The sequence below is a fragment of the Fringilla coelebs genome (genome assembly GCF_963513975.1).
Source record: "Fringilla coelebs genome assembly, chromosome: 4".
Classification (NCBI taxonomy): Eukaryota; Metazoa; Chordata; class Aves; order Passeriformes; family Fringillidae; genus Fringilla; species Fringilla coelebs.
Window position 1 is genome coordinate 53,947,726 of NC_140032.1, and position 24,483 is coordinate 53,972,208.

The following is a 24,483-nucleotide window of genomic DNA, read 5'->3' on the forward strand; positions in this document are numbered from 1 at the left end:
GCATCATACATGATGAGAAGGAAATACCTCCAGGCTCTAAATAAACCTATTATCATTTAATCTCTAATGGGTTATTTTGAATTCCAAAGAGAATACATCTTTTGTGCACTTGCACAGCACAGAAGATCACTCTAATGCTTAGAAAACCATAAAAAGGGAAACAACAGCCAGGAGCAGGCTGATGAAGAACAGCAGGCTAAGCTGCCAAAACAGAAATCTGAGGTGTTGTGGCAGCATCATCTGGACATGAGATGCAGGCAACACCTTGGGTTTCTGCCAGTTCCCTCTTTCCACAAAAACACACCAGAGTGGTGCCTTCCTCAGAGGACGTAAGCAAGCAGCCCTGGGACATCCTGTTTGTTCCAGGGGGGTGAGGGGGACAGGGGTTAGGTCTGAGCAGGCCATGTCCCCTCGCTCCCCTCTGCTGGGAGTTGCTGTCCTCTGAAGTCCTATTTCCCCTCTTCCCATCAACACTCTCATGCCATCTGCTTTCCTGTACTGCCCTAGTGCTTGTGGTGAGTGCTTGAATTTTTTTTTTTTTTTTTACTGATTACTATACTGTAACTTAAAAGGAAACTTGCCTTTTTTTTTTTTTTTTTTAAGTAGGTAACAATGTCATTCTGCATCACACAGGAAAGACTGACTTGTTCAGCATATACAATGCATCTCTTTGAAACAAGCTAACATCAGCCTTTGACTCCACTTGTGAAAGGCCCCCCCATTCCAAGGAGGACAGAGCACACAGACACACTGCCTGCTATGCTCATCTACGTAGGCAGATGCATAAGGAAGGAAGAACACAGCTACAGAGGTGAAAATTTAATTCATCATCATTTAATTTAGGACAGTGGAAGTCTTCTTTACATATGGATGTTCCCTGACACATTTAATGCACCAAAGAGAAGACTGCTGAAAAATAATGGCTGTTGTTTCTCTCCCTCTTTGCACATAGCAAAATACACAGTAAACACACATCCTGCCTGACATGGTTAATATCCTGCCAGTGCTCTGCACTGTTTTGACAATGAGATTCCTGAAGCCCTGCCAGCCTCATGTCCACAGGGCTCTGTAGACAGTGCTGTTCTGCAAGCCAAAGATTTTATTATTTAATTGTGAAACATCTCCTTAGAAGTTATAAAGAAACATGACAAATATCTCAATTATCACACTAAATAACAAAAAATTGTATTATTATAATTCATTAATACAGCTTTTGAAAAAGTTTAGGAATGATCAAATCCTCCTATGAATTTCTCTCAAATCATAGACCATATCCAGGTGAGCACAGACTGCTTCTTCAATTCACAATCTCATTAAATGTGTTAGTTGCTCCCATGAGAACCCTTAAGTAACACAGATGAAAACCTTACCCCAGCTTTGCTTTGCAAGGGCAACTGCTTAGCAAATCCTGCTTGTGTGCTTGCTAATGCATAAATGTACAAATCACAGAATCCCTGCTGTTGAGAGCTCACTGTCCTTACACAACCAGAACAGTGCAGACCCTGCCTGCACATATATGTAAATATGCTTGGTTATCAGCCTGCTTCTCTGAAGTGCGCCAAACAGGATTCTTCTTTCATAACTTTAAAATCTAACTACAAAATATCTGGTCGAAGCTCAATTTTATAAGCAATCTAAAATCTCAGCAAATACACACAATCACATGTTTATAAAGTGCAGTAAAAATAAGGCAGGGTAGAAACCAATACATTTGAGTTATTAAGAGAAAATATGGCAAGTGAACAAAGACTCATACTCTTATTTTTGCTTTTAAATGCTTCTATCCCAGAGTTACTCACGGCCAAAACCTTCATTATGCTCTATGGCATAAAGCAACTTCCTTTTGAGTATTATTTTACTTCTATATCTGGGGAGGAACAAAATCAGGTGGCAAGTACTGACATAGAGAGAGCTCTCATCCGGATTTTCTTTTTTAGGATCTGCAATGGAAAATCTAAAAGGTTCCAGTCTATAGCCAGAGATTCGATCAGATCCTGACAAAAAAACTGAAGGAATGAAAAAAAGAAAAAAAAAAGTCAGCTGAAAATCATTAAAATAATTAATGTTAATGAAAATCATGAAGGGAAATTAGTGTAAACATAAAGATATTTTCCTAAGCTAAGTATTATGCTTTGTTGAATTTGCACCTGAATACAGATTAAAGTCTCTTACTGATTCACAGTAGTTATAAGCCCTCTTCTACTTTCTATTATAGACTGTGTGGATGAGAAAAGCCAGGCTAGGTCTGACCTTCTACCTTTAAAAAGGATGACCTAGCTGCTGCAACCCTTTGAAAAAGGTAAACTGCTTACATCAACACAGTGTACTCTCACAAACTGCAGCCTCTGACCAACAACAATGACAAAAATAAGGCATAAAGTAACTGCAAGCTTCAAAGTGCACTCAGGCAAACCTCAGGAGATGTGAGGAGGGTCAGAGCTGTCCCTGTGCACAAGGAGTTCCTTGTGTCATTTTTTTGTGGTTTTCCCTAGAAAATGTGGCAGCAGCAGCAACAGGGGCAAACACACTGAAAAGCTACAGTTTGGAACTATAGTATAGTATAGTATAGTATAGTATAGTATAGTATAGTATAGTATAGTATATAGTATGTGTGTTGTGGGGGAAAGAAAAGGGCTATGCAAAGTTTTAAATGCCTGATAAATTACCAAGAAACATTTTCTTTTTTTCTTCTGGTAGCTCATGAAACACAGTCCAAAAATTCCTGATGGTCTGATCTGACTCTGTATACTGTACGTATTTCACATTCTGTCAAAGAGACAAAAATAAAACAGACCAGTCAATCCTCAATATTTCCATTTATATTTAAAGCATCATTTTATCTGATAAATTTTATAATCCTGTTCATAGATATTCAAATCCCCTTAACCTCTGGAATCTGCTTGTTCATTTGTTTTTCAAAGATTCATATAACAATCCCTGAGTTATGGCCTGATACCTATTCCCCTTTACTCTTGTGGCTGACGTAGATTAGAGACAGAACATTGACACAAAGCAAAAAAGGAGAAAGTTCTTGGAGCTTCTGTCCGTGTGTTATGCACTCAGTGAAAGAACAGGTCAGAAGTAGTTTATGCTTAGCAGACAGGGCAGGACACTGTGCTTGTATACAGTACCTTTTCCAGCAGATGCCAGTCAAATGTTGGGTGTCCCTGGAGAAGAACCTGCAGCTCTTCAGGGGAAAACATCTTCCAATTTCTAGCTGGGCAACCTCTTAAGAACCCTTGCATAAAATCCTCAAATGGCTTCTGTACTGATTTATTTAACTTATAATTCACTACCAAATCAACATACTCCTTCCTGCAACAGATACCAAACAAGCATTGGTGGTGCTTTTCTAAAAGGAGAATTATAGAGAATTTTATTTATTCCTTTATTCCATATGACCTGCTGTGGTGTACAGACTCAGTCTTCACTGAGACTAGTTGTCACTGGCAATTAGTTATTCACTGAATAAGCTGGGAACATCTTCACAAATAAAAGAGAATGCTGGCCAGAATGGATTCATTTTGGTAGCACTCCTTGTACTTTATGTGAATGCTCCAGTGAAATCCTGTCAGACACCTGATTATTATAAAAGATGGAACCTAGCAGACCTAACTCCCACTGAATGCCCAAGAATTTCTCTGAAATTGAAATAAATATTTGCACAGCTGTTAATCAATAGTTTTACTCTTCTCTCTACTTCAGATGGGGATTTGTGTAGTGACATTGTACTGTACAATCAACTCAATGTAAATGCTCTACTTCAAGCGTCTTAAACAGCCCTTTCATGGATCCCTATGGGTCCTCAGGTCATCTGCATAATTCAGGACACAAAATTTCTCTCTGTCCTCTGTGCAGAGATTAATATTGACACAAAGCCTTATTGGTAGATTGCTCCTTCTCCTTTATGTACAAGATACATTCCATATAGGTAAGTAAGCAGGAAACATTTTGCTCTTAAAAAACTCTTAAAGAGGTATACCTATAGCTGGGTTTCACAGAAAAATCATCTGGTTTTGCCTGAAAATACGCTTCCAGTTTATTTTTACATTTGTTAGGAATTTCCTGTTAATGCCAGGTATCTGTATATGCAGATACCAGGATATCCAAGGATCCCCATGTTATCCACTGCTTGCAAAAACTGCTAGTGTTTAGCATGTGTGCAATGAGTACAGTAGGAGCTGAAAGTGGACAACCTATGGGACCAAGATCAATGGCACAATACAGAAGTCAGTATTTTCTAACAGCATAACAGCCATGTTATTTCACACATTTGTAACAAGACAACAGGATTAAGAAATACAAAAATAAAACCGACCTGTTATCCTTAGTGACAGGAATGTTGGCACCGTTTTCTTTAAGTTCAATAACATCCGTGGAATCTTCTTCCATTATCTATGCAAATAAATTAAAATATTGGCTGCTATATCTATATGTGACAGGTATATATGGGCTACATCTCTCATTCCTCCTGAAGGGCCAGACATGGCACTCTCACTAGTTTGAGTTTACAGACAAGTTTTGTCATTTGCACTGGGACAGTGTCTTGCCCAAGTACCTGTCCCAGATTGCAAGGCAAGATGTATTCTATTACCATCTGTATGGCAGTTGTCTTTTGTCAAGTGGGCAGTTTTCCTTATCTCTTCCACAATCACTCCTCCCTCGAAGGGGACACCTGCTGATAACAGGCTACTGAATGTCACTACATGACTGATAAGAACTGTAGCATCCCATTGGGAGATGCTCTGCCCAGAGGGAGGAGCCAAGCATTCCTACCCAGATATAATCTGGAGATTCTGGAATATCAACACAGCTTCTCCACTGCATTTCCCAGAGGAGCAGCAGCTGCCTCTTCCACTGGATCCTCAGAGGAAGACCACACCCTTTTTTTACAGGATCCCTGCTCCAGCAGAGCCACACCTGACACTCCAGGAGGACTGCAGCCACTTTTCCAACTGGACTGCTACCAACACCCTGACCAACAGGCTGTCAGGTTGTGTTCTGACTCTATCAGTGTTGTTTTAGTTGACTGCATAGTTTATTTTATCCTTTTATTTTCTTCCCTATTAAAGAACTGTTATTTTCTGCTCCTGTATTTTTTTGCCTGAGACACCCTTAATTTAAAATTTATAGCAATTCAGAGGGGTGGGGAGGGTTTACATTCTCCATTTCAGGGGAGGCTCCTGCCTTCCCTGGTAGACACCTGTCTTTCCAAACCAAGACAGTACCTTTATGGGATCTCTTACCGTGAAGTCCCAGTCCAAGCTATCACTTTCGTCATTCAAAATTTTCCGAAGATTCCTTTCCAAACACAAAAGGGATTAAAGAGAGAAGAAATGTGACCATTTAGTGCACTTGCAAATTCTGCTAAAAAGCATTCTTTGACAAGCAGCATTTAAATGCATACGTGTACACAACACCTACGCTCACACAGAAACATGATATTTGGCACTGAAATTTCATCATGCTGCTGACATAAGCTGAGCACAAATGCCTCCAGTAAAAAAAGTTTCCAGGCAAGTCCATCCCCATGTCCGGTGTGGACAATTTTACACCAAGTTCAGTGACAACTGGGTTTGGGACCACAGTCTTGCTTCCAGACATTACCTAGTGAGGAATTAAGTGTGGAACCGAGAGATGATCTGGGAGAATTGGTTTGGGGTGCAGCACCTTTCCAAGTATTGCTGGCAACCTTGTGTTCCAATTCACTGAGGAACCTCAGTGAATTTAACACCTCAACACAGTCACTGGCACATGGGATGGGATTCTCATCTTCTTGGTTGTTTATATCATTTGTCTGGAAGACTGGGCTTCAGGGGCCTAGAAGCATTATGCTGGTGGCAGCAGCACCTCTCCCTCTAATGTCTGCCTGATATCTCCTCTCCCAGTGCATGGAAACTGTACAGGGGTTCTCAGAATTGGCAGCATTTTGTAATACTGTACTTGTGCAAGGCTATATTGTGGAAATTGATAATTAGTAAATCAGAAAAAAAACCCCAATATTAATAATTGAGTCATTAGTTCTTTCAAGGCTAAACTACAGCCCAAAGAGTTTTGAACACTTATATATTCACAGTGTGGACTTAAGCTCTAGTGGAGCAGACATCTGACACCTTCTAAGTCATAAGGCTTGGCATTTTGTTTTGGCAATGCAAGCCTCTGAGAGCAATATCCATGCCCTGGACAAAGATCTCCTTGCAACTCCATGGCTTCTAGCAGCTTCACAAAGGTGAATGTAGATGCCATGGGTGCCCCAAATTCAGCCTCTGGGATCTCCCAGTGCATGGTCAAGGCAAGGGACCCAGCCAAAGCTTGGGCCATGCCTGGCTCATACCGGCCCATGGTTGGCAGCAGATCCTCAAGGTCCTCTAGGGTGGGTGCCAGGCCCAGTAGCTTTTTGTAGAGAGCCCTGGGGAAGGGGAAGGGCACCGTGCGCCGGTTAAACAGGGCCATTCCACACAGTGTTCCAATCAAGAGGAAGATGTCCTCATCCTCACAGCTCGGGGCCTGGTTAGGAACAAGCACACCTGGTTAGGAACAAGCCATGACTGCCTTTTCCCATGGGTGGGGCCCCCATCCACCCCCGCAGGGCTGCCTTACCTGTCTGGGGAACCACACGAGGCCGGAGGGGGAGTGGCAGAAGGTGATGGTGCTGGGCTGACAGAGGGTCCTGGCCGCAATGCTGAAGAGCTCCTGGGACACTGCACCTTCATCCACCCCCGGCTCACCCACAAAAGACACCTGCAAGGCCAGAGACAGGCGTAGATAGACACCCCTGTTGCTCACAAAATCCTTACATGGTGTGACACGAGCCAATAATTACACACCCAACACAGAGACGCTGATTATTTATATCACAGTTGTGCCAACCTGGGTACTCGGTGGTAATCAAGCACAAATCAAGCACACCCCACCAGACTTTTTGAGCCATTACTTGTACACAGAAATTCAGAGTTAGTAACTGCTCAAGTCTGATATGCTTGGTTAGTAATTTCCAAACACGTTACATAACCCCAGCTAACTTCCACACACCCTCAGGGGAAGGGTCTTCACCTGGGCAGGGGTCTCTTTGCCCTGTGGGCACGATTTTAACTCTCATAATGAACACACTTCAGCTACAGGCTACGTGGACCTTGAGTATTTTGTCAAGTTAGCAATGTATATACAGACATACATCAACACCTTGATTTACTGCATCCTTAATGCTTTTCATTCCCGGATGTCCTTGGCTAGGGAATGCTGGCTGCTGCCTGTTCCACTGACTAGTTATCCTTCCTTCCTGATTAAGCTTGAAAGAGTACAAAGACCTTGCACCGGAAACCATCCTGACTTCACCTCGATCTATTCGACACGCCGAAACAGGCCCGGAGCCCCGCTGAGGGGGCGGGCAGCGGGCCGGGCGCCGCTCGGGGCGGGCCGTGGGCGGCGGAAGCGGCGGCCATGCTGCGCGGCCCGGCCCTGCTGCTGCCGCTGCGGCTGTGGCGGGCGGCCCCGGGAGGCCCCGGGCACCGCCGGCACTGCCATCGGCAGCAGGAGCAGGAACAAAGCTCGGGCTCGGGCTCCGGTTCAGATTCGGGCTCCGGCTCAGACTCGGGCTCCGGCTCAGCGCGGCCGCAGCCCCTGGAGCCATCATTGCTGCGCTTCCTGGTGTGCCCGCTCTCCAAGCGGCCGCTGAGGTGAGGATGGGCCGGGGGAGCTGCGCCCGAGCCCCGGGCAAAGCCAGGTTAGTCCCTGCTCCTCATGTTTGCGCTTGGATGTTTCTTCCCCCTCCCCGACTTGGCTGACCAGGTACGAAGAAGCTACGAACGAGCTCATTAACGAGGAGCTGGGCATCGCGTACCCCATTATCGACGGCATCCCGAACATGGTTCCGGAGGCTGCCAGGAGGACGCACAAGAAGCCGCCGGCCGAGGGCTCGGAGCAGCCGTGAGGAGCCGCCGGGCCCGGCGGTAGCGGGGCCTGATGGCCGGAGCAGGGCTGCTGCCCTCGCTGCCCACGCTGACTGTGCTCGTTCCCCTCCTGTCCCTGGCAGGCCTGTTCTACTCGGCCAGCGTAGACGAAAACTTCCCCCAGGGCTGCACCAGCACAACCAGCCTGTGTTTCTACAGCCTCCTCCTTCCCGTTACAGTACCAGTTTATGTGTTCTTTCACCTGTGGACCTGGATGGGGATTAAGCTTTTTAGGCACAACTAGTGCAGTGCCCTTGCTAACCCCTGGGCTTCTCTAAAGCAACATAATTTGTTTATTCTCATCGAGTATTGTGGTTCATTTGAGAGAGTTTCCTTCTGGCACTAGTGACTGACATAATTTTCCTGCTAGGATCTGGAACTGTATGAAGCAGCAGCCCATTGTTAACTACTGCTAATGCAGATGAAGAGTAGGAGTAATAAGAAGCATTAATTCCCTTTGTTTTATCCTTTCAAGAGTGCTGTGCATTTGTAGTGGCACTAATTAGAACCTTAGTTTTCATGAGGAAGTGCCCTGACTGAAGAAACTAAATTAAAATTAAAACATGCAATGATATGAATCTCTCTTTGAGAACTTTGGGGGTTTTTAACCAGATGTGCGTACTGAAATATGTTTGTGTCACTGTCGGAAGAGCAAAAATTAAAATAAATCAGGCTGGTGTTTAATAACAAAACTTGAGATGAGTCAAATTAAGACATTTCTTTCTTGGATTATACCCATGTCTGTATGTGCAGTACCTGCAGATCTTTTCTTTCTAGGGCCATGATGAGAGTGCCACATGCCAAGTTCTCAGTATTGTCTCAAAAACTTTCTAACAGGACACAGCTATGAAGGGGGCAGGTCAATGCTACAGTGAAGGTTTCTTTTTTATGTTTTGCTTTTAGGTAGTTTGTATCTGCAACACAAAGCACCTTCATGTCCTTTACCTGCTGAAAAACGCAGAAATGAAGCACCAAGTTGTAAATGCTGTAAGTGCTGTGGGATACTAACAGTGCAGTTATATTTTTCAGGCTGCTGCTGGGTAAATAATATTGTGATGCACAGTGTGAAAGGCAGTGCTCACAAGGTGTCCCCAGAGGCTGACTTCAGCTAAGGGCAGCTGTTTGTCAGAGCTTGTACACTAGGTGGGGACTTGAAGTCTAGAGGACAGTTCAGAGCACACCCTCACTGCCTCTGTAAATAATCGCCTCTCTCAGCTGGTGTAGTGAGGAACCAGGAAGGAAAGGTAGCTCTGGGAGCCACTGTGAATTTCTCTTAAGTAATTGGGAAAGAAAAGCTTTGACAGCTCTGGCTGGCAGGAAAGCTCACTTGGAAAGCACCAGGGCACCAGGGTCCATGGTTCCTGTGGCACAGGCGTGGTGCCAGACTTTGTGTTAGTGACAGGTGGGGCACGTGGTCCCTGGGCTGAGCTCTGCTCTGGGCAGTGTCCTGTTCCCAGTCAGCCAGCTAATGGCTTCTGCAGGGCAGGGCCAGCATCGCCATTCCTGCGGGAAACACCACTGCCGCAGCCTTCGCATCCGTGTGGCAGCCACGGATTAAAGGCACGTGGAGACAGCAGCGTTGTAATCATGCTCATGTCTCTGGCCAGCACCAGCCTTCCTTTCCCTTCAGACAGCATCTCCATGAGAGAAATGTAATTCTGTGGCTGTGCTGCTTGCTGAGCCCTCAGGCTGATTTCCCAAACGCTGGGGTTTTAATGTACTAGTAGAAAGTCTCAAAAGTCAGTCTAGCAGCAGCAGTACTGGACTTTGACAACTGAGCAATTCTATTCTGTTACCCCAACCTCACAGTAAATAGCACTGCCACTTGCATTTAACTTATGCCAACAAAGCTGCCTGGAATAAGGATGTAAAATACTGCCTCCACATTTACTCTACCCCATCTATGGAACATGCTTTATAATAGTTTGAGGAGCAGTTCTTTTGCTCTGTGCTTAGAAGATACTGAAACTCTTGTACCAATCATACAGTAACACTGAAAATCAAGCAGCACTGCAGCAAGATACTTAGAGCTAACAAGTGATACAATTCAGTATCTTACCTTTAACATCTTCCTGAAATCTTCCTTTGAGGCGGACTTTAAATTTTGCCAAATGTCTTGAAGAAGGCATTGTCTTCTGACACAGAAATCCCATGGCTCAGGGGTCCCTATAAAGGGTATCTGGATAAGGGGTTTCCAAGGATTGAAGTAATAGTCTGTTAGCAGTGTGTTTATCTCTTCTGATTGGTAACAAAATTGGTTGCACTTACAAGAAAGACTTTGGCCAGAGCCCTGCATTCTGTAATATGAAGGCGTATCTTGTTTTCCCTGTCAAAGATGCATGGGTACTCGCTCAGCTTCTGTAGGGCTATCTGAAAGGACAAGGAAAAGACATGCTGATTTTCCCTTGTGAAACCAGAGTTCAGGGACATGTCTGCAGACATGTCTCTACCCTGGCCAACTTCCGTGTCTCAGAAATGAGCCCTTGTGTGCATGAGCACTGCACTAACAGAGGTTCACATCCTAAAAACAGCTCCTACACTCTCCTGTGAGTGAAAAGCAGAAAGAGGCATCTAACTTCTCTGTGCAGACAGACACTTGTCTATAGTAGTGCCTCAAGAATAAAACAGAGGGAGTGATTTTAACAGCATCTTCCATAATTCAGCTAAACCAAAATGTCCTGGATAGTCAAGTTATGGTATATTTTTTTTTTAAACTGCTGGGTTTATTATATGTAATACCAAGAATAGATACTGGTCTAAAAATAATCTAAATTAAAGTGTTACACCTCCAGTGTGATAAGGCACCAACTTCAGATAATGTCCTAATTGGCTTTTGATTCTATGCTGTTGCTCAAACCTCCTCCTCCACTTTGGTTAATTGGTACAAAATTGGTACATCAGCAAAAAAAAGCTTATGCACAAATTAGGCAGTTGCCCTACAAATTCCAGCCAAATTGCATGAAAGCTTACTTTTTTTTTTGCCAGAGGAAACCCCTACTATGCACGTTTCCATTTCATACTGCTTCCTCTGACACTGACTGCATTTGGTAGCTAATTTTCAGTCTGTGTCAAGAAATGCCACAGATTATTTTTTATTATCACAGCTTTGTTTTAAGATGTAAGTACATTAAAATGCTCTATAGGATTTTTAAATAAAACTTTAAAGACACCTCAAAATATTGCTCTTAATTAAACATAATAAAATCCAAAGTAACACAGAGAATAGCAACCACCCCTCATGCTTCTATTTCACAGTCATTACTAGTTCAAAGCAAACAGTGCTGTTTAAGGTGCTGGAGGGCATCTCCAACTCTCAGAACCAGGGATCATCTCAGGAAAAGCTCTGTTGTAGTTGCTGGAACGCTGGGATGGTAAAGGGGTTGCATAATTTAGAGCTTTGGAGGACTAGGGAAAATGCCTTTGAGATATGCTGGGTTACTCTATACAGTTGACTTCCTATATAAACTATTTAAATAAAAGAAAAGAGAGTGTTTTGCACTGCTGGTAAGATTTATACTTACTACTATATTGAAGAATGAACTTATGTTGATAATCTTTTTCACTTCATGTACATGGAAGATGCTTTCATGTACTCCAAAACCACTTCTGGAGTTCACCTGCATTGAAACATGCAATACATCAGCAGTAGAACTAGTAAGCTGTATCTGTCTGACAGGACAGGACTGCCAGGGCTTTCTTCAGAAAGGGTTCTGAGACCCTGCACAGAAGTTATGGGATAAAAGTGCTCAAGAAGCACAGTGCTCCACAGTGAGAAGTCTTAGAAAGCCATGTATAAACTAGCAGGACAGCAGTTTTCATCTATTAAGATCCCTTAACAGGACTCCATCAGAAAAAGTATTTCCCTCGGAGTGTCTTTCATGTTTCTGCAGTTCCCTATTCATGTTCCTGCTTGTTGCCTTGAAAAGATGCTTGCAGGGGGACAGTGAACATTGAAAGCTCCAAATCATGTACTCACATACAGAGGAGTGGACCTGATGCATTTTTTAGTTTATTTATCTGCATAAATACAAATTTGAGAGTCTAAACTTTGAGGCCCAGTTCTGCATTCTCAACCAAAAGGATATTCAAGTCTTTAACAAGTCTCTGATTTATACTGTGTGCTCAAGCTCTTAACTTTCATAAACTTTGAACATCTCCACAGGAATGTGGAGACAAAGTATGGCTGTCCAGAAGAACACAGTTATTGCTTCCTTTGTTTCCCTTCTTCATGTACAGCTCAAGGTGTTCTAATGCTGTTGTCCCAGAGAATTTGTCGGGTTAACAAGCTCTTAAAGCATCACAGAGCATTTCTGTGGCAGCCACAATGTGCCAAGGAGATAGGTTGTCTTTTAAATGCTCTGAGCAGTTACTGGGATGAGGGATCTTGCCAGCAGAAAGGGAAATGGCCATTTACATAGAGGACACCACATCCATAGCTGTGTAGGCATCAATGGATGCACTCCTGACACCACTGAAAGCATTCTTCCCCCTGCCATGGCTACAACATGCTTTAGCTCTTCATTTCTACAGAGGGTCAGTTTGGCACAGCTCGAGCAGGACTTCTTCAAAACTGTGCTGGTGTAGAGCCAAAGAGATTCCTGAAGCAGTGTCAAACCCAGAGAATTGAACAAGTGAGAAGTATTAAAATACTCTAGGCTACATTGAGACACCCTGTCTAATTGGGATCCAAGCACCTTCTCACCTGGTAAAGCATCTGCAGTATTTGCAGAGGCCCAGTTTCAACTGAGTCCAGGTTGAGGAGGCGGTTTGGCCCCGTGACCTTGATCTCCTGGACAAATGAGAACAGAATTTTCTGGGAAGCCCTCTGATACAGAATGACCAGCTCCTTGAAAAAGGATGTTTCTAGATTTGACCATAGGCATTCTGTAAAGAAAACAGCTAGTGAGGTCACAGGTATCATACAGATTGCTGCAATTTGTGGATGAAGCTGCTTTTTCTCTTTTTATCAAATGAATTGGACAAAAAAAAGTTCAAGCTTGCACTACAAAAACTATTAAACCTCAGACAGAATTTTTTTAAATTTTTGTGCCTTGCTGCATAGTTCCCATGTTTCTGTGTCTGTCAAGAGCAATTATTTCAAGCTCTGAAACACATTACATCAGTGATAATAACACTTGTTCTGCAGCAGAAAATGACCAAGCATCTAAATAATTCAGTTCTACCATTATAAAACCCTACCAAGGGTTTGCAGGCTCTCTGGCTGTAGCTTCATGATGGCTTCAGCCAAAGCAATCAGACAAAGGGCAGAGCCTTCATCCTCCCCCCTCAGAAGGAAAGGCGAGATCAAGTAGACTCTAAAATTTTCTGGTGAGATGGGAGAGGAAGACAATGATTCCAGTAAGTTCCTAATCTGCATTTGCACCTTCAGAGGGAAAAAAAAAATAAAAAGAGATAAGGGTTAAAATGCAATTGTGTTTTGCCAAAGTAATTAGGTTGCCATGAAATTCTTAAGTTTAATGCACAAATCCAAAGCTCCCCAGTACCTGTGTAGGTGAGCATCCTTATATCAAATCCTTACCTCCTGGTAGACTCTTTGGTTTTTACTGATCTTCTCATAAAAACGTTTCACTTCTGACATGTCTACGCCTGAAACTTCTTTGGAAGTTTTGAAATGTTTGTCCCTATCACAACATAAAAAAGAACACTAAATAATTTTTCTACTGAATAATGAAGCATTGTAATATCAGAAAATACTTGGAAAGTTCAGCCCCAGCTGGGTATAATTTCATGCATTCTAAGATAGACAACACAAGCCACTGTTTTGTGACTTGATTAACACCCTGTCCTTTCTGTGTTGTGTTGCTGTGAACTATTAATGGTAGACTCCTGTATTTCACCCTAAAATGACTTCCACTTCAGTGCCAGAAGGAGCTATCAAGGATCCTTTGAGAGCTGTAATATTGCCTGGGGGGATTATCATAATCTGCCAAATATCACTAAAGGATAATTTTCTAGAATGTGAGTATCTCTAGCACATTTCAGTAGGACCAGGGCTATAAAAATCTTAATATTAGCTCGAGCTTTGAAAAATAAAAACTTGCTTCTTGCAAATTCAGATAAAATGAATCTTTTATACATATGTAACCTAAAAGAACACTTTCTAGTCAGTTTGCAAGCACTCAGTATATTGTTATGTCTAAGTGCATGCTACCTTTTGTCCAGGAAGCTTCCATTGATGCAAGCCTCAGATGAAAAGATCCGTTTGATATTCCTGATAGTAAAAAAACCAAAAAGTCAGTCCTTTCAACTTCAGGTTCTTAACTCTGAAAGAACAAAACACGTGTACAATGGTGTCTGCACCTGACCCCACAAAACTTTTCTTAGCACCACTTCCCTCTCAGTGTTGCAGACGACATTGTACTCAAGGAGTTGCTGATCTTTGGCAAGCCACCTCTGCTCTCCTGGGCCTTGCAGGAGAACCTGCTCAAGGTTCTGCCCCATGCCAGCCAGTGCTCCATTCTGGTGAGTGTTATCATGGAGATTCTTCTCCTCACAGGTCAGAACATTAGCTACTTTTGTTTGTTATGCAAAATAAAAGGCACTGCAACATGGGAGGGAGGAGAATCCCCTCCACAGGCAGGATCTTTATAGCAGGTGGAGGGAAAATCCATCAGGTTATCAATTTACTGCTGCACAAAAGCTGGAGTCCCAGAACCTGAAGGGTCACCAGACTTACTAACTCCCAGTGTTCCTGGATGTGTTCTTATTGAAGCAGCTATTTTATCAAACAATTTGCTGTCAGGCCCGTCCTACTGAGATCTGGAAAGAACCCTCTCTTTCACCCTCTCAACCAGCACTTTTCACATGATCCAAACGGTTCTAAATGTGGTCAGGGAAACATTTAATTCCAAGTTAGCCAAGCTTTTGAAATGCTCAAAATCAGCAGCTGGAGCCAGACTTTTCCAAAGAAAATAACCTCCCATATAAAACCTGTGTAAGACTGTAAGTGTAAGGCATCTCACAGTGGTATATACATATTGCTTTTGAAAATGGGTAATTAAAGAAGTGACCACTAATTTTTAAATGCTGGAGCAGCATTCCAGTTTGGGTACTCAATCAGGCTTTTTGCACAAGGCCTTGGTCTGCAGGCAGGGTCTTTCACTGATTTAACTTGTCATGAACTTTGTGCCAAGGTACAAAATTGTGCTTTGGCTAAAAATTCTTGAACAGTTCCTACAATAGCCTCCAAAGAATAATAATTTTTAGAGAAAGTCATGCAACAGGGTAAAAACCACAAACAAACCCAAACAGCAAGTTTCTGATTTACCTTTTTATACTCCTATAACATTTAGAATTAGAAATCCATGCATCTACTTCTTTATCCTCCAGAGTGGCAATTCCATTCAAATATGAATTCTGTGTGAAATACATGAAAACATTGACAAAATTTAAATTAAGATGGGATTCTTTTTTTTTTTTTTTAATCCAATCTTAACAAGATTTCAGCCTAAGTATGAACAAATTAATGGTCATTCAGTATGATCCAGATGCATTAACCACAGAACATATATAACTGCAATACAAGTTAGTCTCTAGGTAAAGCACAGAAAAATCTGCAATAGACATATATAAAATTGAGTGCTACAAGCACATTGGAAAATCTAAATGTTTCCAGCAGTAATGTGGACAGTGGTAAAATCAGAAGCTATGATCAAATGTGCACATACCTTGTTCCCCTCCTTGCAACGGGCAAAACTTTGGCGTAGTCCTGCAGGAATTTTAAATCCCTTTTCTGATTCACCCTTTTCTGTGAAAGAACAAAAAGATTGCTGTAGGAATATTTGAAGAGGCAGTCGCTGTCTTCAGAGACTGAACTGCACAGAAGTGGAACAATAAAAAACCCCTTCAGATAGTAGTTATCTGTTGAAAGTTTGATTCTATGATGCCATTACCCATGATAACTAAGCAGCAAATGGAATAACGCCTGTTAGAATTTGTTGGGATGGCCAAGCAAGGATGAGACATAATGTTTGCCTTTCAGTGTAAACATGAAATCAAGAAAGTAAACATCTCCATGGAAGAAACAAATACAAATTGTATACATATGGTCATTACTCTGCCAGGATTTTCCAGTATTCACTGGTGGATTGATGGGAAGTGGTATCAACTGTTTTGGCTTCTTCTCATCTTCCAGTTGTCCTTCATCATCAGAACCAAAGAAATAGAATTTGTCCAAGGAACGGACATAGACCAAGGTGTATTTTCTGTTCAGGACAAAAAAAAAGTCATGATAAGTGAAAACCACAGGGCAAAGCAGGATAAAATTTATAAATACATTTTCAGAGTGTACACCTGAAGCTTGTCTTCGAAAGTCCTGACAGTCCAGATAAAGAATCCCTTTGACCACAGTGTTACAACTCTTCATTGTATAAACATTCAGCAATAAAGACACACATGGACTCAGATTTCCTATACTACCCTCTAATGTTTGTGATTTACCTCAGTTCCACATACAAAAATAGTTACACCATGCTTGCTTCACACCCTTCTGTTTTCAAATGTGCAGTTTCTGTGCTGCTGAGCCTGATACCAAGCCCAGGTGAGTTGTCAGAAGACTTCTTCTGGCCCAGTTCCAGAAGGGCAAAGTGAAACTGGGTAATTATCACTGCTCTGTAATTCTTATTAAGAACCAACCAGTTTATCAGTCTGGTTGGGAATCCAGTGACTCTGCTGATGCAGGCTTTTGACAGTCCTTTGCCCTTTGGAACCCAGTACAAACCCAGTACATTGTTTATTAAAAGAGAAAATGACCAAGGGCTTCTCTGGTGGTTTTTGCAGCTCTCTCCCACTGCTCACCAGGGATGGAGGGTGCTGCTCTCACTGGGACTCTGGCAGGATGGTGGCTTATACATGGACAGTGGATGGATACTCTGACAGAGCTGACCTATTGTGATACAGGGATTTGAACATCTTGGTGACCCCCTTCCCTGCTGTTTTTCAGTGATTCCCCAAAGGCATTGACCTTAGAAGACAAGTCATTGGCACATCCCACCTGCCACAGTCAATGCGTGAAACCCTTGCTCCCCACAGCTCAGCCACCACACGAGGCAGGAGTTCGTTCTGGGTGGAATTGTGACCCAGCTGGCCAGACCCTCCTGCTCCAAAGGTGCACACCAGCCCCTCCTTGAAACGAAGAAACAAACAGGATCGCTGCATTATTAACAACAATCAAATGGTCACAACCAAGAATGAGGGCCAGCAAAACACATTTTATGTGGAACTTGATTCAAAACATCCCTGATTCAAACATGAGGAGGGTTCACTTTGCACCAAGTCGGATCATGCACTGTAAAATCCAAACCATTTAGCTCATGAGAAAAGCAATTTAACTTTAGAGAATAACTCCCTGTTGTTTAAGAATTTTACTTGTATGAGTAAACCCTAGTGAATTAGATATCATTCACATCTTCTGAAGTCCCCAATGTACTATAAAAAAAAGATTTCATAAAGTACTGGGAGTTAAACTGCACCTCTTTGCCTCAGGATTCCCATTCACCATATCCCTGCCAAAGGTTGCATGCAGGTGACAGGAATATGAGAAAAGACCAGTTTTCCCAATAGCTTAGATAACATTCCTTGGGGATCACCTTCAGGCTTAGGTGGAAGCTGGCATTACCATCCCAATTTCTCCATGCTTTCTCTTTCCTTCATCTCTCTCTCTTTTAGCAGTGTATCTTTTCTCACAAGGTGAGGTCTCAGATGCTGACTTTCCACTTCAGACTCACCTTGGAGAGAACTGCAGTATGATCTGCCCCACAAGAGATAAATACAGTCTTCCAGTGCTCTAAAGCTCCAACATATGTTGGGCAGTCCCTGTCTGGAAAAAAGATAATACAGCTAAATTGAAAGAGTACTGGAGGGTCTCATATACAGAAAAAAATAGAACACAGGACGATTAAGTCCTCTCTTACAGCGATTAATGTAATTACAGCTTGGGTTTGGGTCATTTTCCCTCCAGTATAACATATTTTTTCTCATAATGTTTGTTTTTCATATTACTTTATTTTCATTTACTTTGGTCTGAAACAAAATGCAGTACTTCCATATCTGCTTGCCAAATGGTACTTGGCTTCAAAGTATCTGATTCTCAAGGGTGTGGACACATTCAGATTAGATGTTCTGTCTGTCTAGGGCAACTCTTCTCTAGCATTCTAAATTTAAAGCGAAGAGGTGATTTAAATTCTTCTCTCACTTTGTGTTCACAAAGAATTAAAAAGGATTAAAAAATATAAAATAAATTTCTTTCATGCAAGACTTCCTGGAGAGGAGACAGGAGTGGAAATAGATGTGTAAGACCTCAGAGGTTTTAAGAGCCCACACTACCAATTAGCCACACAAAATGATTCCAAGTTGTCTATAGAAAAACAACCACTAAATACATAACTCCTGCATGAATTTCCTGGTCAGGAAACAAAGAACATCTCCAGATATACTTTCTTCAAAAGACTCTACTGCCCACCACTGCTCCACAGGAGTTTGACAATAGTGAGGAGCAATTTGGCGAGCTCACTAACCAGGGAAACACCCTCCTGGTGCTCTCCTTCCTTACCTTTCGTGTCTCCGAGTCCCAGCTGTCCAAAACTGTTCTTTCCCCAGGAGAACACAGCTCCAGACAGTGACACACACATGCTGTGGGCTCCTCCAGCAGCAATTTGAGCAAGTGGGATGCCCTTTAGTCTTTCCACCAGCTGTGGTTTGGGAGTAAGCGTGGTTTGGCTCCCCACTCCAAGCTGTCCATGGGTGTTCTGGCCCCAGGTGAAGAGTTCACCCCCTTCACACATAGAACAAAAGAAAACAGCTCAGCCTCACTGCTTCCCTTGAGTAATTGCATTTTGGGAGTAGGAGCAAAACTCAGTGTTGTTTTCAGGCACCTAGCTCCAAGGCAAGAACATCATGTGTGGCCCAATTTGTTTTCTTCTGACCTCTTTGGGACAGTCCCATGTTGCCATGTGACTCAGCACGGCAAAAATAAAGGTCCCTAAAGTCGTACTTGCAAGAAGTTCCCTACCAGAAAGGTGTTGCAACTTAAGACTGAGCAGCTCTGGAGACTGCAAAGTGGAGCAGCCACATCTGCTCTCCTCAACACACCTTTGTGGAGAGGCAGTGCTCAGGAACTGGAGACAGACAGAGAGAGATGCAGGTCCCTGGGTGCTGGGAGGAAGGAGCAGCACTGACAGCCAGTGCACTTTGTGTCCCCAACTGCTCATTACTCTATAGTGGTGTCACCACCTACTGCAAGTAGCACAAACTGCTTTCTCAGAGCAAGCATGACTCCTGTTTGGAGGAAAAGTGTTCTTGAAAGAGGCTACCTCTGGATAATGCCATGGCATGCTGGTCCCCACATGCTATTTGAACAATAATTCGGTTTTCCAGTTCCTTCACCAGCCTGCAATAATAAGGAAACAAAATTCAAAATAAATAGATGCTGTGCTGTGACACAAGTAAAGGACAAAGATCATCTGCTCACCAAGCCCTAGCAGGAAATATTTCTTAGCAGGAAATATCGGGGAAAAAATACAGCTCAGCTGTAAGATGATTCACCCTTCTCTTATGCTGACCTCATGTAGCTAACTGACTTCACTTTGGTTTGCTCCATGAGAAGCTGGAAAAGAACCGTGCTCAGCCTGATTCTATTATCGTGCCCTGGGCAAGGAATATCACACAGCAAGCTGCTGGGCCATTTGTAGATGATGGTTACCCTGACAGCTTCAGAAGAATGTGGTAAGGTTCAGACATGCTTGTGTCTTTCACCTGCAGTTTTCCCAAGCCATGGGTGATATGCAAGGTATATGCATTGCTCTGGTATGTTCTACTGACCCTTACTAAGTTTGAGAGAAACCTGTCGCATGTGCATCCCAAGCAGCTCAGATCTTGGTATCATCCTCAAAATCTATGCACTTCTGGCTGGGTTAAAAAGGGCAATAATACTAAGAAGGTATGTGTTCCAGTTTTCTCTCTACATCAGGAACATACCTCAAACTCTTGGACGTTACCCTGGGGAAAAGCAGGCTGCATTTTCTGACCATTGCCATCCATATCTCCACCCTGTGAAAGCTTCTTACCTTGTATTGGGGCAGTTTCCTGAAGCTTTAGCCCAGTGTTCAGAAAGCTTCCCGTTGGGGGAGAGAATGAGCTTATGTGTTGCATCATGGTTTGAGCAGCGCACCTCCTCGTTCCTCTGTGACTGTGCGCTCTCTGCAGGACACACACAGACAGACAGACGGTCACACTATGGCAGCAGGCACCTTAACCACCTCGGCCCCCTACCCAAGATCTCAGCGTGCTACTGCTTTCAGCGAGAGCTTCTGCTTCTCAGGAGAAAGTGAGACAAATGTGTGTCTTATTTTCTCAGGCCCCTTAGGGTTTCAGTGTCCTACCCTCTGGCTTGTTTCATGCTGGATGACTCCTCACTAAAGGACCCTTCTCCATCTCCTAGGCTGCTGTGCCACCAGCTCCCAAGACAACCAGTGAAACATCAGCAGAAGCACAGTCAGGTGCTCTTGCACACCTGTGGAGAGTGTCTGACGGAGACAAAGCACTTCCTGAGGCATCTGGCCACCCCAGACTTGTCACAGCCTTGGGGATTGGATGCCTTCAAGTCAAGCATTTTACAAGGTGCTGGAGAAGCAATGATAGAAAATTCACTCATTGCCTCTTTACAGCAGAAGAAGTACCTCCTCGTCTACAGCTGAGGGGCTGCAGGTACTCTCCCGACCTAGAGGCACCAGGCACTCAGTTACTCGCACGTAGCTCTGCTCCAGCACAAGTGTCTGAGACCCAGGATGTCCAAGAGTGAAAGGTGCTCATCAGCAAAACCTGCCCTAATTTACCTGACACCTCTGGAGACTCGGCGCCCACCCACAGCCCATCAGACATGGAACTAGAGAGGAAAACCCCTGTCTATTCCCCTGCACGTTCTCCCTCCTTCCAGTCCCGCGCACTGGGACACCTTTAAGCCCCTCGCGGCCGGTCCCCGAGGGGCCGCCCAGCAGATTGTTGCACTTCCAGCGCTTCCCCCTGCACGGACCCACCCCCGGGGGTCTGCCAGGCTCCTCCCGACCGCCGGTCCGTACCTCCCGTGCCGCGCCCCCGGCCGCGCTGCCGCCGCCGTCTCCCCGCCATCCCTCGCCAGCCGACAGCTCGGGAGTGCCCGGGCAGCGCCGGGAACGCCGAGCCGGGGAAATGGAAACCGAAACTCATCAGGGGCTGCGGCAGCGGGAGGAGCAGCGGGAGGGATTCCCGATACCTGCGAGCCCGGAGCTGGCAAACTCTGACTCCTGCGGTGAAAAGGCGTGGGCTACTGGGCTCCGGTGGGCTCCCGGCTCTCCTCAGCCTGCTGCTCGGGCAAAGCAGAAGGCGGGTGGAGGGATGCCGGGGTCTTCCATGTGCAGAATGAGCTTTTTGACTTTATTATTCACTTCGGAGAGTGACCCGCCCGTGTCCATCCTGCGGAGAGTCGAGAGACCTACTCTGCTGCTCAGCTGTATCCCAACAAGAGCCCACGCAAACCCAGAGGGGCTGCTTGGCTGGGGAAGTCAAACCGCAAGTGAAACGCTCGGTTTGGAAATACACCAACATCTAAAAGCCATCTGCTTCCATTCTCTTATAGTCTCTGCTGAATCTCCCCCGCCTTCAAAGACCCTGTGAGCTTCCTCCGTCCCAGAAAGACCACCCTGCCTGCCTCACCTCCCACACTGTCTCACTGGAGTGATGCAGGCAGGACAATATTGGTGATGAAATAAGGGATACCCGTGTCAATGATGAAACAGATCAAAACACGTAAGATCACTTTCATCATAGTGATCATAATAGTTGCCACTGATGAATTAAATTCAATTGCAGAATTGAATTGTTTATGAGAATTTTATGCTGCTGAATACTAAGAAGAGATTTTGGTAGGGCACTCTACAAAAGTCCCAAGAAAGACAACATGAATCTACATATTTACAGTGGTGTTCACTGAAATTCAGTGGAAAATTCATTGCTGAGACAGCAGGAGCATCTAACATAATATATTTAAATGGAGCAGCCTGTGGTGCACAGAGGCACCCGGAGGTCCCTGAGGTGAAGAAAAAAGGAGGAGCTGTGGAAGGTGAGGCTGGGGCATACAGTAAGTAACTGCTGCCCAGGGAGGAGCAACCCAGCCTTATCTCTCCCAGCCACTTCCCTACACGCACTTTGCAGATCTTATCTCCTTGCACAGTATACAGGAAAGTCTAGAGATCAAGAACTACCAGCTAGAGCAGTAATGCCAAAGCATCAGCTGGGAAGGGACACTAGAGGTCCTTCTGCACCAAAGCATGAGCCTGCACCAAAGCATGAGCTAAGAACTCCTCCCTGTGAGGAAAAACTGCTCCAAGCACAGCCTCCCACATGGAAAGAAAGATTTGAGGGGAAGAAAGGCAAGGAAACGTGTTGATGTCATCCTTTCAGAGCTACATTCTTCCTCCCTCCAAGTGGACTCCTGACAGTGATTTCATGTCAGAAAGGCTTGCTCTGGTAAGCAGGTTCATTAAACTCCCTGTGGTTGTCTGACCAAGAGTATCTGGGCTCGTGATACTCTGATGAGCAGCAGTCTAGGGGCCTGCCAGGGACATGTGTGGCAACTGGCAGGAGACAGCAAGAAGAGGTGAACTGTGCAAAATGGTTTTTGTAGCTAGAACCGACAGATGTGTCCATCTGTACATTTCACCTCTTTCCATCAGTCCTCTAGTGAATTGCCCATAAAATCCAAACCAAAGCAAAACATAGCACAGGAACAACCAAAATGTGTAAAACTCCTGAAGTGTGGGGTACTGCTTGCTTATGAGGGCAGCCCTTCTCCCAGGAGAACAGCATGCAGCACTTCCAGAGTGAGAGGAATGGAGAAATCCAAGGACATGTATGCAGATACCAGGGTCCCAGGAGAAATGGAGGAATGTCTCATGCTGAGCCCCAGGGAGCCAAGGAAGCATGTGACGGGAGCCTGTTCCCACAGTGTCAGCAGCTGAACAGACATGAGTGGGTCAATGCCTCCAGAGCAGATTTGGGAGCATGGGGAACTTGCATCCCCTCTCAGCTGGCCTGAGTCACAGCTCCAGCTGCTCTCTCCATGGGAAGGGACACGGTGACCAGGGCGCTACCCAGCAGGGCTAGCCACTGGCAATCCAAACTGAACAATACCACAATCCCTCAGTACCGCAGGGTGGGACACCGACTACCTCTGTCCTTCTCCTCCCTGGAGTGCCAAGGCAGCTCCCACTGTGCAGGCCCTGGCAGAACCAAGGCCGAACACCATCTCAGCCTGGAGTGCCCTGCAGGAGATGGCAGCTCCTGCAGGAATAGGCAGGCATGAGGGCAGGGGATGTGCTGCCCCGCTGCCCCTCTGCCTGAGGGGTTTATCAGCATGGCAGTGCTTTAGGCTGGGCACTTTCAGGACAATTTTGACAGCAACATTGCCCAGTGCTGCCTGAGGAATATTCTGCTGGTGGCTACAGCCCCCCACTCTAGGAGACTGTTCAGAAGCCATTTCAGGGCAGGAGCCACAAGCTAAGGTAAAAGAAGGCAGCAGAAAGCAATGTTGTCGCAAGAACGGACAGGAGAAACTAGACAGCTCTCATTTTCTTCCTTGCCTCCACTCCTGAAGGAACCTGACAGGCTAACTAGCACCTTGCAACCCCCCACAGCCAGTGGCTGTGGGCTGAGCATGGGTGGGTGGCAAGAGTCATAGAATCATCAAGGTTGGAAGAGACCTTTAAGATCATCAAGTTCAACCATCCAGCCAACATTATCACTGTAACCCCAAACCACTAAATCATCACCCAGCACCAGGTCCAGATGCCTTTTAAACACCTCCCGGATGGTGACTCCACCATCTCCCAGGGCAACCAATTCTCGTGCCTCAGTGGAAACTTTTCACCCTAACAGTGAAAAATGTTTCACTATCTAGTCTGAATTTCCTATGACTCCGCTTAAAGCTTTTTCCTCTCATTCTCTCACTGCAGGCACGGCAGAAGAGACAGATCTCCACCTCCTTGCAGCCTCTTTTCAGGGAGTTGTAGAGATCGATGAGGTGCACTCTGAAACTTCTAAACAAACCCAGCTCCCTCAGCTCCTCCTCATAAGACATGCTCTCGACAGACCTTTCATGAGCCTTGTTGCCCTTCTCTGGACATGTTCCAGCACCTCAAATGTCCTTGTAGTCAGGGGCCCAGAACTGAACGCAGCGCTCCAGGTGCCGAGTACAGGGGGACAATCTCTGCCCGGAGCCTGCTGGGTCAGGACTTGCTGACCTGGCTAAGGACACTTACTGACCGAGGCCAGGATGCCATTGGCCTTCTTGGCCGCCTGGGCACAGCTGGCTCGTGTTCAGCCGGCTGCCAGCCCGCTCCCACGACTCTTTTTCAGCTGGAAGTAGAAGGGGGAGCAGACGGGATGCCGGAGCTGAATGCGGGACAGCCGTGGGGCACCGCGCACGGAGGGCTCAGCCGGCGGCGCGGAGTGTCCGGCGGCCGCGGGATGGCGGCGGCGCCCC

The 24,483-nt window shown here is 45.0% G+C and overlaps 3 protein-coding genes across 3 annotated transcripts; 2 read left to right on the plus strand and 1 right to left on the minus strand.

Moving 5' to 3' along the window:
• Positions 1–396: 396 nt before the first annotated feature.
• LOC311152564 (E3 ISG15--protein ligase HERC5-like) lies at positions 397–21,150 on the minus strand. The gene is made up of 23 exons (XM_084203773.1): positions 21,044–21,150; positions 20,033–20,165; positions 19,280–19,356; positions 18,520–18,741; positions 17,696–17,787; positions 16,963–17,093; positions 16,026–16,174; positions 15,638–15,717; positions 15,238–15,326; positions 14,122–14,181; positions 13,489–13,591; positions 13,149–13,332; positions 12,652–12,833; positions 11,471–11,566; positions 10,218–10,319; positions 10,009–10,128; positions 6,601–6,741; positions 6,335–6,507; positions 5,247–5,301; positions 4,319–4,395; positions 3,132–3,315; positions 2,667–2,766; positions 397–2,006 (listed from the first exon to the last, which is right to left on the minus strand). The coding sequence occupies exons 1-23, from the start codon at positions 21,090–21,092 to the stop codon at positions 1,792–1,794; spliced, it is 2,814 nt and encodes a 937-aa protein (XP_084059899.1). The 5' UTR covers positions 21,093–21,150; the 3' UTR covers positions 397–1,791.
• Positions 7,423–7,930, plus strand: PYURF (PIGY upstream open reading frame; the record flags this gene model as incomplete). Its single annotated transcript, XM_084203771.1, has 2 exons — positions 7,423–7,676; positions 7,789–7,930. Exons 1-2 carry the CDS (start codon positions 7,441–7,443, stop codon positions 7,928–7,930), a joined length of 378 nt encoding a protein of 125 aa, XP_084059897.1. The 5' UTR covers positions 7,423–7,440.
• On the plus strand, positions 7,963–8,624 carry PIGY (phosphatidylinositol glycan anchor biosynthesis class Y; the record flags this gene model as incomplete). Its single annotated transcript, XM_084203772.1, has 1 exon — positions 7,963–8,624. The coding sequence occupies one exon, from the start codon at positions 7,963–7,965 to the stop codon at positions 8,191–8,193; it is 231 nt and encodes a 76-aa protein (XP_084059898.1). The 3' UTR covers positions 8,194–8,624.
• Positions 21,151–24,483: the final 3,333 nt, after the last annotated feature.

Excerpts from the sequence above, each read along its gene's own strand:
- LOC311152564 (XM_084203773.1), bottom strand. The coding sequence starts at position 21,092 with ATGGCGGGGAGACGGCGGCGGCAGCGCGGCCGGGGGCGCGGCACGGGA. Across the intron at positions 19,357-20,032 it reads GGAAACTGCCCCAATACAAG|GCTGGTGAAGGAACTGGAAA; the intron begins GTAAGAAGCTTT and ends TTATTATTGCAG. Across the intron at positions 18,742-19,279 it reads TGCCATGGCATTATCCAGAG|GGGGTGAACTCTTCACCTGG; the intron begins GTAGCCTCTTTC and ends CTATGTGTGAAG.